The following is a 14,564-nucleotide window of genomic DNA, read 5'->3' as shown; positions in this document are numbered from 1 at the left end:
GACTCTCTTTTGTTCTCTTGGCTCTTAACTACACTGTTTGACTCCATTCAAGCACGAGTGGTTTCCTGTCGTCATTTATATCAAGTCTAGGATATGGTGTTTCAGCATTTTCACTCTCTCACCAAAATCAAAGCCACACAGCTCTGACTTGAACTTCGCACCATCAAGAAAGGTACCAGAACTTGTTCTGAGTATCTTCTTCGAATTAGCACTATAGTTGAAATTCTTGCTTCAATTGGAAGCCCTGTCTCCCCCAGAGAGCATGCTGAATGCATTCTTGGAGGTCTTCCAAATGACTATGATTCGTTAATCTCCACGATCACAGCGTTTGTCAGTCGTGATGATGCCCTCTCCCCTGGTGAAATTGAAACTATGATTCTTGCTCAAGAAGCGCGGTTGGAACAAGCCAAAGCATCTGTCATTCAAGAACCTTTGACTATAAATCTGGCTCTGATACCATATAAGAGAGAGAGATATGAGAGAGAGATTTTGAGAATTCAGTAAATTGTATTATTGATGAATGAAAAAGATATGTACAAGGATTTCAACAAGCGTATATATAGTCATAACCAACTTCTAACTAACTATGACAGCTAACTAACTTCAATACACTTAATAAAGGTGTTTATTATTCTATTCTCTAATAGAGAAAAGGTAAAGTGGTCAATCTTGCAACAAGTTATACCAAACTAAAGTAGATGAGGCTAAAACAGCCAAGCCAAGCCTGGGGAGATTGCTTCAAGCCATATAGAGAATAACAAAGGTGACAAACAAGTTGAGAGTCACCTAAAACAGTAAAATTAGGGAGTTGGTCCATGTAAACCTCTTCCTGCAACTCACCATGCATTAACACATTTTTAATATTCAGTCGGTGAAGCCACCAATGGTGAATGGTAGTCATAGCAAGAAACATACGAACGGATGACATCTTGGTCACAAGGGAAAAGGCGGTCCCTATAATTGAGGCCAAAAAGCTAAGTATAGCCCTTAGTCACCAAGCAAGCTTTGAACCTATCAATATTGTCATTCGGTCTAATCTTCATCGTATAAACTCAACAACAATAGTCTTGTCAACAGGCAAGGGAACTAGCTCCCAAGTACTTGCCTATAAAGTAGCCATTTCACCCAACATCACTTGTTGCCATCAGGGATCAACCATGGCTTCACCTATAGACTTAGGAAAAGATAGAGAATTCAAATAGGAGATAAAATGGAAATATGAAGGCGATAATCGGTCACAATGAAGAGTACAAGTATATTAAGGGTTTGATTGTGAGTTGATTGAATACCTTTGTGTAGGGAAATAGGAAGCTCAAGTGCAAGAGTGGTTGGTGGAGGGGCATTTGAATTAGGAGATGATGTTGAGGGACCAATGGGTGGAACCCTTGAGGAGGATGGGATCATCATTAATAACATCCAAATCAGCGTTGTCAATAATGGACATAAAGAAGAAAAGAGTTGACTCAAAGAAAGTGACATCAACATAGACAAGATATTGTTGTAGTTAAGGGCAAAAACAACGATATACTTTTTGGAGGTGGGTGTAACCTAGAAAAACACATTTAAGAGACTTGCCAAAGTCTATCTTTAGCTGGAGTAAAATCATGGACTAAATAGGTGCAACCAAAGGCACCAAGTGGAACAATGTATAGGTCCTATTGAGGGTACAAAATGGTGTACGAAACTTGATTGTGGAGGATAGACAAGGGCATGAGGTTGATCAAATAACATGTGAAAAGTGCATCACCCCAGAAGTGAAGAGGAACATTATAATGAAGGAGAAGGGTACAAGTTGTTCCAACTATGTGATTGTTTTTCCATTTAGCAACACATTATCAATTCATAAAATCTTGATAAAAGTCCCAACGTAGTTGAATTTTTATGTGAGAAACTGTGAAAAATGGAGAAAACATTAGAATGATTTTTCATTAAGAAAACCCAAGTACATCAGGAAAAATTATCAATAAATGTGACAAAATAGTGATATATGCTAAAGTTGAATAGACTCGTCTAAGACCTCAAATATCAGAGTATACTAAGTTAAATGGTGATAGAACACTTGTATTAACGTAAAACTATAAGCATGACAAACATGTTTTCCTAATTGACATGACTCACACTATAAGGACTTAAGTGTAGAGAGACTAAGAATCAAAGATGCAATTTTTCCAAACTAGGATGATTGGGGCATTGATGGGCAATACATGAGGAGGCAATGAAGACACAAGCAACCAACAATGACAATTGATTCAATCTCCCATATTCATATCTTGTTTCAATTGGCCGTCCCATACGTCGATCCTGAACAAGAACAAAATGATTAAATAATAAGATAGCAAAGTTAAGTGAGCGAGTGATCTTGCTAATGGAAATTAAATTGAAAGGGCAACCAAAAAAAATTAAAACAATTTATAGGAAGGTTAAGAAGTAGGTAGGTTTGGCCAATGCTACAAACTTTAATCTGAGAGTCATTTGCAAGAGTAGGTAACAAACGTCAATGAGTCTAAAGAGACAACTAAGAGAAAAGATATTGGTTACAAGCCATGTGATCAGAGGCACCAGAGTCAAGTATCCGAGGTCTAAGAGAAGGACTAAGAGACAGGCTACAAAACTACCAAACTGAGTCATGCCAATAATAGGCAAGGCAAGTTGTTAGGCTACTCAAAATTGTAGGAAATCATAATACTAAGTGATAGAAATAGTAAATTTGCAGGTGGGGAAGGTGTGGTGAATTGGGTCAAATTAACCAACTTCAATTGTTCCTTGTCTTTGGTGTGACATTCCGCTTCAACGTGGCTATAGCAATTATAATAATTGCAACAAGAATGACCTTTGCTGCCACAACCCCCACCGCATCCACTACAATGAGAAGAGTCTAAGACAAGGGTAAAGGAATCAATAGAAGAATTGGAGGGATTCCCAAAAGCATGTATAGCGGAGAGACAAAATAGTTGTTCATTTATCATGTCAAACATAGCAACAGTAGGGCTTCATAGTATGCAATAACGTACCAAGTCAAGGTCAAGTGGGAGACTAGCAAGAGCAAAAACCATGAAGAATTGGCTACGTAGCTAGTAAAAAATCTAACTTCGTAGAAAAGCCAAGGTCGAAAGAAGATCTAGTGGAGGCCATGGAAAAAGAGCCAAACGGGGCCCATTAGTGGTCCCTGGAGGTAGAGGAGTGTCAAGGAAGGGTGGGCAAGTGAGTGGGGCCAAAAAAGGCTCACACTATTTTGGCGCACACACATATGATTGACATGCCAAAAAAAGGTGGCACTAGTCAGCAACAGGTCAGACAGCATGGTGGTCACCAAAGGAAGGTGCTCCTAATCACATGGTCGTGTTAGAGAAAGATGGCTCGACAACAACCAAAGGAGATTTGTAGTGCACGAATACTGTTCACCCTTGAGAAATCACGCACCCTAAGGCAAAAAAAGAATAAGCATAGTAACCCAAATCATTGACACCCAATAGGACTATAGGAATTCTATCATGCACTAATTTTATTTTTATTCATTCATAGGAAGAGATAATTAAGGATACAATGATAGAAACCCCTAAACTTTAGCTATACAATATTTTCCAAGTTACCCTATTTACATAAAATCAAAACAAATCTTTCATGATAACTATAGGCTAAAATATAAAGGATTTAAGGTCAATATTTGGTCTTTAGAAACTATTTACATTAAAACACTTATCCATGTTATTGAATGCACAACAACCCCTCCATTTTTACAGCTCTCTTCAATCAATGTCCATGGATTATATCACTTTATTCATACTAAGCATGCCTCGAGGCTGAATTTGGTCCCCTAAAGGTTTGTTTGAGAATTAGATTTTGGAGAAGAAACAGGAAGGTAAATTTTTTACATTTAATAAATATAACTAAATAGTATTTTAGCATGTACAATTTACAAGATATATATTCATTTTATATTATATATTATATATAAAAATAAATATTATATTTAATAATATAAGTTATATTATATTTAAAATTTATACAAATAAATATTTTTTGAATATATAAATTATATTTTAGATTTATGAAAAATAATTTATATTATGATACAAGAATAACTTTAATTTTAATTATTGATAATTTAATTTAAAAAAAATATCGAAGTTTAATTTTGAAAAATATGAAAAATTCGTATGGAAATAGATAAGACATTAAAATCCCTAAAAAACCTATCATTGAATAAAAGTCCCTAAATGCACTCTCGTCTCGTGTCATTTATATATATAGTATTTTTTTAAAAAATATTGAAATTCAATTTAAATCTAGAAATAAAAATATAAATTTTTTGGAAGAGATGAATGGTTGAGAAAAACCCATAAAAATACCCTCGTTGAATAAAATTAGTTAAAAAAGCTCTAATTGAAGAATAGTCCCTTCAAGCACTCTCGTTCAAGATAACTATTCTAATTTATATAAAAAGAGATTTAATATTTTTTTTTAAATGAAAATAAGAATGATTGATAAGCTTAAACTTAATGTTTTGATCTTTCTTTATTTTTATAAACATTATATAACTCCTCTAATTTTATAAAAAAAATAAAAAGAAATCATCTCCCTTTCCCTCCAAAACCCAACTAACATACATATCCCAAGTATTGCTGGAATATAAAAAGAAAACAAGTTAAAAGTAATTTGTTAACTACTATAGAATGGGAATGGTAAACTCCATTGACTATGGCTATTCCATCAAGGATTGTTTCAGTTGCCAATATACCTCACCCTCAAAGGTAACCTATACGACCTACTATTCCTTATTTTGTTCCATTCAATGTTAATCCCACTTCTCTCGGTCACAACCAGGTATGACTTAAGAATTCAAATTTTCTCACCATTACATGTGTGTTTGGATAAAAGTTGAGTTCAACTCAACCCACTTTTATTTCAAAGCAATAGCCTTATTGCTTTTGGATTTCATGCATTGGAAAGTGAAAACACACATTCCCATGCTTTCAAACGGTAATCCAAACACACCCTACATAATATTTTTATATAGTAAAATTTGGTTTTTCTTTATGATAACTATCCCTTGAAAATCATCTACAATTAATCCTGCAGAAGTTAAACCTAGAAAAGGAAAAAAAGAAAAGAAAAAAAAATCATCATCATATAATCGATGCTAACTAATTTAAATAGTTTCCATACATGAAACAAAATGTTTGCTTCAGTCAAGCGATTGTAACAGGCAAAAAAGATTGAGTCCCTCTAGCAATCCTCTTACCTTGAGCCAATGTATTTTCAACATCTTCCACAACTTTAACCACATCACGCAAAGCAGCATTGCAATTGTTTAAGGCAACTTCCTCATTAAGATGGTCATCAAGAACAGGCTGAAATGCTGTTAGTATTTTCTCTGGCAAACACCCAACTGCCAGTTTCTGCAATGGAGATGACCAAGAAATAGACAACCTTAAAATCTCTATACATATATATATATATAAACATCTAATAGGCAACAGATCAAACTTCAGACAGTGTTACTGCAACTTGCTTACTATTCTCACTGAGTGGGCATCCCTTTTCACTATCTTGATAGAATTCAAACTCTTTCCATTGCTTGCAGATGGAAGGGGATTCTTGCCCATTATTTCATCCTTAAGACCCTGACCTCGTGAACCAAAAACCTTCCTATCCTCCCATATTTCAACCTATTAACAATCCATCCCAACACACCAACCCCAAAATAGATTCCACCCAGAAGGAAAGAAAAAGAATGAAAGGTCAGGTTAGAAAAATACTAATTGATAAGACAACTGCCAAGATAAAAAAGCTCAGAATAAAGTATAGTAACTTATGGTTGCAAAAATGGACCTCTCCAAAAACAACCAAGCAATCAACCCTTATCCCACTAACCAGGGTTCACTACAAATTACATAAGTGGATTCTCTAATACATCATTTTTCTCTGGAGTAGAATATAAAGATGGCATTTTTCTCTGCAGTCAAATTGTTTCTAAGTAAGATTAAGAATATACACACACAAGACTAGACCCCTGACATGACTGAACAAGACACTTCTTTTGCTAGTATTGAACTCTGGGTTACTATGTATTAAAACCTAGGAAGAACAGATCCAATATGCAATATAGATACAATATGGCAGGACACAGACTCGGTAATACAGAAAATTTTAAACATGGCTATAATATATCATATAATTTTAAATGACAAAAGAATTCATGTTTTAGAAATGAAAATAATCCATTATAAATATAATAAAAAACAAAAATGAGTCTAATTATTGTGGTATAATTATTGTGGTATTCTAATCAGTGTTGGCATGAAAGTTTAAAAAAAATAAAAGTATAAAATTAGAAAAATGCAATCAAAAGTATTTGAAATGTACATGGATTCATGTCTGACATGGTTACAACACGATACAGCCACCATCTAGAAGTGTCTAAGCTTCTTACAAGGCAAAAATGTGGTATTTTTCAAATTTGTTAGAGGATTTCTTCTGCAATCTGCATTAATTGAGATAAATGGTTTATGTCATAAAGTGTTAAGTATAGTCATAATCTGATTGGTTAGTGTTGAAATTTCTTAGATATTTGCTATGTTTTATCTTTCATTTATTTCCCTTGTTATTTGATTTGATTATCTGTGTATATTTAGATTAGGAAACCTTGCTGGAATTTTGTAATCCTGTCAAAAAATCATGGGGATTCAGTTGTAAAGATTTGTATTACAAATCAAGGAGCTGAGAGACACTCTCACAAGCTGCTTTTTCACCATATTCTCATCCTGAAGAGTTGGGATGCCAACATAGCAAAGAATGTCACTCATGCCAGTCCTACGAAATTTAACAAGGATATTCTTCTTTCATGCCATTGTTTCTTTGAAACTAAATGATAACTCAAAAATTAGATTTTAGGAAGACACTAAGGTGGGAAATGTTCCTTTCTCTTAAGCCTTTCTCCACCTATTCCAGCTTTCTACTGTGCATAATTCTCTCATCCAAAATTTCTTCGTAGTTTCACAATTCTAGATGTTCTTGGATTTTCCATTTTTTTTTCAAAAATTTTAACCAAAGAAAGAAACTAGTGAACTTCTACCCCTCTTGGATCTATTTGATAGTGCTCTCTTTTCTCCTAATGATGACACAAGAATCTGGAGCCCAGACTATTCTGATATTTTTTCATGCAAATCTTATTTTTAATTCCTCACTCATTGTCCTACAGGGAAATGTTTTCTATTTAAGGGCCAGTTTGGAAATCAAAACTGCTCCTAAGGTCAGTCAAGTCAGTCAATTCTGTTGTTTGGACAGTTGTACCAAATAGGATTAACACTTATGACATGTTGCAAATCCAATGGCCCCATACAGCTCTCTCTCCTGACGTGCAAGTTATGTGCAATTTTGAGTTACAATTTGCCTCATTATTTCTCCATTGTTAAGCAGTGACCTAGCTTAGTAAAAAGCTTTTTGGTATTTTTGGTGGTGAGAATTACGTTTGTCCTAGTTCATTGGATCAATTTCTTCATTTACACTAAGGGTTTGGTAATAATAAGGAAAAAAAAATAGACCTTGTGACAATGCATGGCATACAGGACTTGGGGTTTGTGTTGTTTAAAGTTTGGGATATATTTACTTGGTTTATTGTTTGGCAATAAGAAGGTAAACAAAACCTTGTGGCAGTGTGTAGTTTATGGGATTTTGTAGTTTATGTTTATGTTTGAAAAGGAATGCTCGCATCTTCCATGGCTTCTCTCTCTGTCTTTAAATTTGAATAGATTTGTTTACTATATGGCTTCATTTTGGTGTTAAGCACATGATTTATTCAGGAGATCAGTATTCCAAATATTCAGAGACTGAACAACTCTTTCACACAGATTTAAGATCTTTGTTTCTGCATATTAGTTTTGACTTTCTTTTTCTGGTTTGAGGATGCTTTTTCCTCCATCTTTTCTACTATTTTTTTCTAAAACAACAATTGAACTCTTTCTCACTAGGTAGCTACAAGGGTCAAGTGATGTCAAAATGTTCTGATGAATATTGTCTATAGAGAAACCATACTTCTAAATCATGTCTATTTTTAAAACACATCTAACTCAATCTGAAAAACTAGCTCATGGAGTAAGGTTGCCCCCTACTTATATACATTACTTTGCTTATATCACTAGTAAATGTGAGATCTCCAACACACCTTCTCACAACAAGACTAGACATCTCAAGCTTGAAGTTTGTAGGACTTGGCAATTGTAGATGATCTGATAACGGATGACCCAATAAGCCCAAGAACAACTACTATGGTAGGTTCTGATACCATCCAAGAATTTTTGGATTTAGGTCCAAGTGTCTAACTCAATCCCAAAAGCTAACTCATAGGGTGGAGGTTGTTATCCCCTACTTATATACATTATTTTGGCCACTACATTAGTTAATATGGGATCTCCAACACTTTCTTAATTGTTTTGCTTACAGTTTTTCTTGGTCTGCCTATATCCTAGCTATTAAGCTACCCTCTATATGATCTATTTTCCTTATTGGGTATATCTTCAGGTCTTCTCTACATATACCAAAACCACCCAAGGCAAGATTCTACCATCTTTTCTATAACTACCATAACTTTTGTCTAATTTATTCATTCTTAATTCTATCTTGTCTAATATGTCTACACATCCAACACAATAACCTTATATCTGCTGCATCAATTCATTCTCCTGTTAGTTTTTACTGCCCATCATTCAATTCCTTACAATATTGCAGATCCTGAAACTTTGTAATATAGTTTTCCTTTAAATTTGAGCGGTAACTTTTAATCACAAAGATTGCCTAATGCATGCTTTTGGCAGCCAATATAGTTCTAGTTAGAAACAACACAGGAAATAAATAGGAAGTTAGAGATATGGACATGATCTTTAGAAGATCATGGCTTTTGCTTAAGTACAAGTAGGATGGAACATACGGAATGTTAGTTTAGCAATAGGCAACCCTAGCGATAAAACAAGGAGAAGAAAATTTTAAATTAAAAAAAAATACTCTACTATTCTAATTACATGTTTAGGATAAATATGAATAATAAAACATAACCAGTCAATAGGGACATTGAAATATGAGGATAATGAAAAGCTATAGGGATCAAAGGGGCTACTTCAACAAGATAGTCATAGGGATTATAAGGATCCAGTGCTTAGGTCTTGAGAGTTGAGAGTACCAAGACAGAATTAGCAATATGTAAGTTATACTTTTAAATTACACCGACATTTATTTACAAAATAAACATGTAAAATAGTTTGACCCCAGTTGTAATCAAAACCTTGAACCATAACCTTTCCAGATAAAGGACTGGTCTGGTTTTCAAAACATCCAATGGAATACATGTTCCAAAATTACATAGAATAAGATAGTGGACATGCCAACCTACACATAAATCAAGGGGTAACTCACGAGTCACGACACATTCACAGTTCATACCAGTGGTGTTCGATAACATTGATAACATCAACAACAATAACAGATAATTTCCAACATAAATGAAATTCTAGGAAAAGATTTCCACACCTAGAAGAATAAGACTGCTGCTTGACATATGATGCAGGAGAAATCTACACCAATAACAACATTGCATAAAAAAACTACCGCACAATATAAAGAAGTAGATACTTTAACCTGGAAATGTTTAACTTTCTGAGCCATATCCATTCAGTTCTGTGTACTCATTCTAATAAAGGGGAAATGTCCAGAAAAAGAGAAAGGGACAAGAAAGATATGACCCAAGCCACGCACCCACAACTCTGTGCTATTACAATATAAGCATAGTATGAAGATTGAAGACAACAATTATACACTGATTGCAATACAATTAATTCACAGAATTTGTAAACAATGAAAATGAAACTTACTAGTCTGTTCACTACTTTCCTTCCATGTTCATCACCACTTTCATAAACATGCCTGAGAGCAACTGGAAGAACTTTCCAGAATTCATTGACAAACTCACTACCCTTTCGCCTACTATTTTGCAAGATGTCATTAGCCAAGTATAGAAAAGAGATACCCTGCTCTTTCTGGGAAGCATTGAACAATTTATCCCAAGTTTCAACTATTTCTTTTGCTCTCTTCCGGTGAGAAATACACCAATGGGACAGTGCTGAATGATTGTTTAAGAAATACATATAGCAACACCAATCTCACTAATAGAAAAACAAAAGGAAGAAGGGGGAATAATGTGAAGGAAATAAGATTGAAATCACAATCAAATCTAACCAACTGAATTTATTATATACTTTAAATCCAAAATCAGTATTTAAACAATATTACCTTTATAAAATTATTTAGCAAATGAAGAAAATTGAGCAAAATGCTATTAATATTTGCCAACAGTATAAAATACAGCTAGCTTATTGATAATTCTGGTACAGACAAGTAGCAACATACATCTAAAACAATTCTTAAACAAGTTGTGTTGCTAATCATTCTCTATATGTTCACTGTCTCTAAAGGTGGGGGTTCTCTTAGGGATTTGCAAAGGAACAAGACAGATCATTTTTTACAAATGATCTTCTGTTAGTTTCCTTTGTTTTATTGCTTTAGTTGGTTTATGGCATTCACTGTCCTGCTTCATACTCCTCTTCCTCTGAATAAAAACTTTTCATAACCATCAAGAACATATTGAAACTTGAATTTTATTGTTATTGAAAATTAGAAAGATTGAGTGATAAAAATGAAGTAGTGAGCCAACAGGTCAAAAGTCCCCCACCCCCAAAAAAAAGAAGAAAAAAAAAAAGAGAACTTTTGAATTTCTTTGCATAACAGTGTTAGCAAGTCCCTCAAAACACCCACAAGCAAAGCTTGTGTCTTGAGTAATAAATAGAAGCCAAAAAGATATTTATATACCACATTAATGAATAAAAAGGAATGGCAAAGACACTTCTTCAAAAATAATTTACTCCCAGCCAAATTCACCATATAACTGCATAAACAGCAAACTACTATAAAATTTTCATAAACATGATACCAGGAATAATTCCAATGCAAAAAGGACACACCGCATTTTCACCCCCTAACAGTTTATTCCATAAGAATTTAATGAAAGATAAGTGTCTTATAGTGTTATGAAGAACATCCTTTACATGTTTAGCCTGAGGACGATTTCAGCAACCTGAAAAAGTATGAATATAACCTTGAGAATTTTTTCATCCAGTCTCCCCCTACCCTTTACTTCAGGTTCAGTTGACAAATACTGCCATTGTCTCTAGTGGCTAATTTTTTTCTTCATTACATTGCTTCTTTAGTCTTTACTTCTTTGCTTCTTGTTATTTCAGTATAGATTTTCCTGCTTCATACTTAATAAGGGTTAAATATGTCAGAGGTGCAAAAGACTAATATTCACCTGTTTTATTTCAAGTGAAATGAACAGTACCATCATATATAGAAAATCTTCACCAAAAATTATCACAGAAAGGCTTCTTGTCAAAAGCCTTAATAAAGAAATTTCAATAGCTGCTACAATGTTCCTTCACCTATGAACACAGGCAGGGATGCTTAAACAACTGAATAATATAAGATGTTACAGTCCCTCCTATGATCTGATCAGAGTCAGAGAGAGTAAAGACCCACAACAACAGCTTCCCAACAATAAATTCAAAATCAATCATTTAGGTAATATTTCTCATGTTACTTCTGTAAACAAGTAAAGACAAGGGTAATTGGGCATTTTTTACATAATAAATTCATGACATAGTAAGAGCTAAAAATATATTAGGTACTGCAAGTCAAAACTGTAGCATAGTAACATCACATCCATGGTCTGCCAAAAACTTCAACATATGTTATTCATTGAAATGAAATGTTAACTCTACAAAGGCAACAATTCAACTCAAGCAGTAAATCAAGAAAACTGATATTACATCGACATGATATAAGTCCCATTTCTTTACATCTATTTTTCTAAATCCATAGAAGCCACAGTGCAGTGCCGTTTTAATTGAATATCATAAAATGAAAATATCATGCCACAGATTTTTTTTTTACATAAATGGTCTATTGGTACTATTCGCAACCCGACAGTGCAGAAAAACAAAAGAGGGATTAGTGATGGATACATTCAATGCTTTGTTGTGAATTGTTGAGTTTCAACAACTTCTCTGCTAATATTTGTCCATCAAATATGTTGTTGCTCATACTGCCTTTTGACAAGTTTCACATATCCTAGAGATTTTCCTACAATTTACATGAAGGGATATCAATTAAAGATGGGACTTGATGTATAGATTGAAACAAAAATGCATAATCAAAATCATATAAATCAATCATGAAGGAAAGCCAATCATCTTCATACATTTATCCATCCATTTCATAGGGGTTTTCATTCATTTTAAAATAAATATAAATATAAATATTACACAAAAAGGAGAGAAAGTAGAGCTACTAGAGGATGGGATATTTTGGACAGAAATAATAATATGAAGAAGAAGAAGAAGAAGAAATACAACAAAGTTTCTCAATCCAATGTATAAATTAAATGGCAACTCCCTTGAAACTCTCATTAGCATAGTACACCAAAGAATGACAATTAAAACAATACTACCCTGTACAAATTGAGAACAAGATGGGAAAAGAGACACAATTTAAGATGCTAACCCAAGTTGCATGTATACGGGTACCTGATAGATACCCATTAGATATTTAGTTAGTAAGAGAGTAATGTGTCAGTGTGTAATAACTGTATATCAAAAGGACAACTGCTGTAACAATAAGCCAGCTTAATGGAACTATAAATACAACTGTTCTGATTGCTCTGTTAACTGTTGATAGGGACTAGGGCCTAATGGAACTATAAATACTAGCCCTTCATCATTGTAAGACTTGACTTTCATTTTTTCAGACTTGAATTGACCCCCCAGGCTGCCTCACAGGAAGTTGCAGAACATCTCTTCCTTGTCAAAAGATGCAGAACACCTCTGCCTCGCCAAATACTAAAGAAATTTGACACATCCAAGGAAAAGCGAGCATTAAACTCGCTATTTTACATGAAAATGGCAGCACAACAGCCAGGTGCACCACAACGGTTCTCTAAGGAGCGGCAAGATACCACTCCACTACCCCCACAATTGTGGTCCTATCACCCACGATTGGTAACTATGCTTCATGGCCTTTAACAGTTAACACAGGATCATGGCATTTAACAGTTAACACAGCTCAAAGCCAAGGATTAGCAGTTACCACCAGGAACTCTAAAATACATAAGAGGGTGAGGCCATTACAAAATCTGGCACAGAGCTAAAGATGTGAACTAATGAACAAGGGAAAGGATATTCACAAATTTAGTACAAAATTGTTGACTCTTCCAGAAATAACATTTTGTCACCAACATACTGCAAAAGTAAAATGCGGCAACCTCCTCGAATCTCACTCTCACGCCCCTAGTAAAGCCCAATCAACTACAAACCATCCAACTAAGCACATCCACAACTAAAGGGGAAAGAAGCAATAAATTATCACCATTTCTAAATTTAATAAAGCAACTGAGACTCGCAAATGATAGAAACACCAGTTCTTTACTTATAGCGCTTGGAATCAAAAGACAATGCAAAAACTTGATTTGGCATGCGAATACATCACATACAACATAATATTGACCAAATAGAAACCCACATTTTCCCAAAGCGGAGGCAATAACACTCGTTTGGGTCTGAACCTTATTATAGTGTCAATATCCGAATTTCGGAGTTAAAAACAAAGGGAAAGTTTGGCCAAAATCAAAAAACGTGAAACTTAATGGAAGAAAAACGCAAATACGCAGGAAATTTGGTTTGCGAACTCGTAACCTAATAGGCAATAAATAATAAATAAATAAAGCGGAGCGAAGCACGATGAAGAGTGAAAAGGGAAGTTTCTCGATGCATCGATAGATCTAAAAGACTTACGAGATGAGGGGAAGGCAGAAGGTGAAGCACCGCCGTTCACGGCCGCCGCCGCCGCCGATAGAGGAGCGTCGGTCTGACGTTGGGATTTTATTTATCTTTTGGATTTTTATTTTATCCCGAGTTTATTGCTGTTGCAGTGTTTGACAGTAGCATTTACCAATGACAGCAAATTGGATATCAGGTTTTGGTTTCACGTGTTTTTTTCTCGATCTTATCATTATTTTTTCTTATCAACGACTTTTTTTTTTGTTTGTTTAAATGATTTTTAAATATGAATGAAAAGAAAAATAAAATACAAGTATAAAATATTGAATTAATCACGTATACAATATCAATATAAAAAATTTTACATTAATAATCAATCATATTTTTTAGTAGTGTCATGTCATTTGTTTATTTAATTAAATAAAAATAAAATAATAGTGTGTTTGCATTCGCGTTGTCACGTAAATTTTCACGTTTACCTTGAAACAAAAAATATTAACTTGCACGTAAAATTCACATTTGACGTGGAGAGAGAATATAGGATCCACGTTTTTAAATCTAATCCAAACATGCACTAAAATAATTTAAAAGATATGATTGGTTGTTAGTGTAAAAAAACTTTACACTGACAATATATAAGTGATTAACACTAAAATGTTATACATAGCAAGTGCAAAAGATTGTAGATTT

The 14,564-nt window shown here is 34.1% G+C and overlaps 1 protein-coding gene across 2 annotated transcripts in view; it reads right to left on the bottom strand.

The window, feature by feature from the left end:
• Positions 1 to 14,066, bottom strand: part of LOC109802487 (uncharacterized) — a 30,757-nt gene extending 16,691 nt beyond the window's left edge. Inside the window, exons 1-5 of one of the 2 annotated variants that reach the window (XM_020363877.3) lie at positions 13,890 to 14,064; positions 12,066 to 12,183; positions 9,864 to 10,111; positions 5,517 to 5,669; positions 5,243 to 5,399 (exon numbers count right to left, since the gene is read on the bottom strand). In XM_020363877.3, coding sequence (XP_020219466.1) covers positions 5,243 to 5,399; positions 5,517 to 5,669; positions 9,864 to 10,111; positions 12,066 to 12,144 — 637 coding nt within the window. In that variant the 5' untranslated portion in view covers positions 12,145 to 12,183; positions 13,890 to 14,064. Of the gene's footprint in view, positions 1 to 5,242; positions 5,400 to 5,516; positions 5,670 to 9,863; positions 10,112 to 12,065; positions 12,184 to 13,889 lie in introns of both variants that reach the window. The other variant, XM_020363878.3, reaches the window with a different exon arrangement.
• Positions 14,067 to 14,564: the final 498 nt, after the last annotated feature.

Source organism: Cajanus cajan, chromosome 4, assembly GCF_000230855.2.
Source record: "Cajanus cajan strain Asha chromosome 4, NIPB_CcT2T_4, whole genome shotgun sequence".
Classification (NCBI taxonomy): Eukaryota; Viridiplantae; Streptophyta; class Magnoliopsida; order Fabales; family Fabaceae; genus Cajanus; species Cajanus cajan.
The sequence above is the reverse complement of the archived record's forward strand: the minus strand, read 5'-3'. Positions and strand labels throughout refer to the sequence as shown.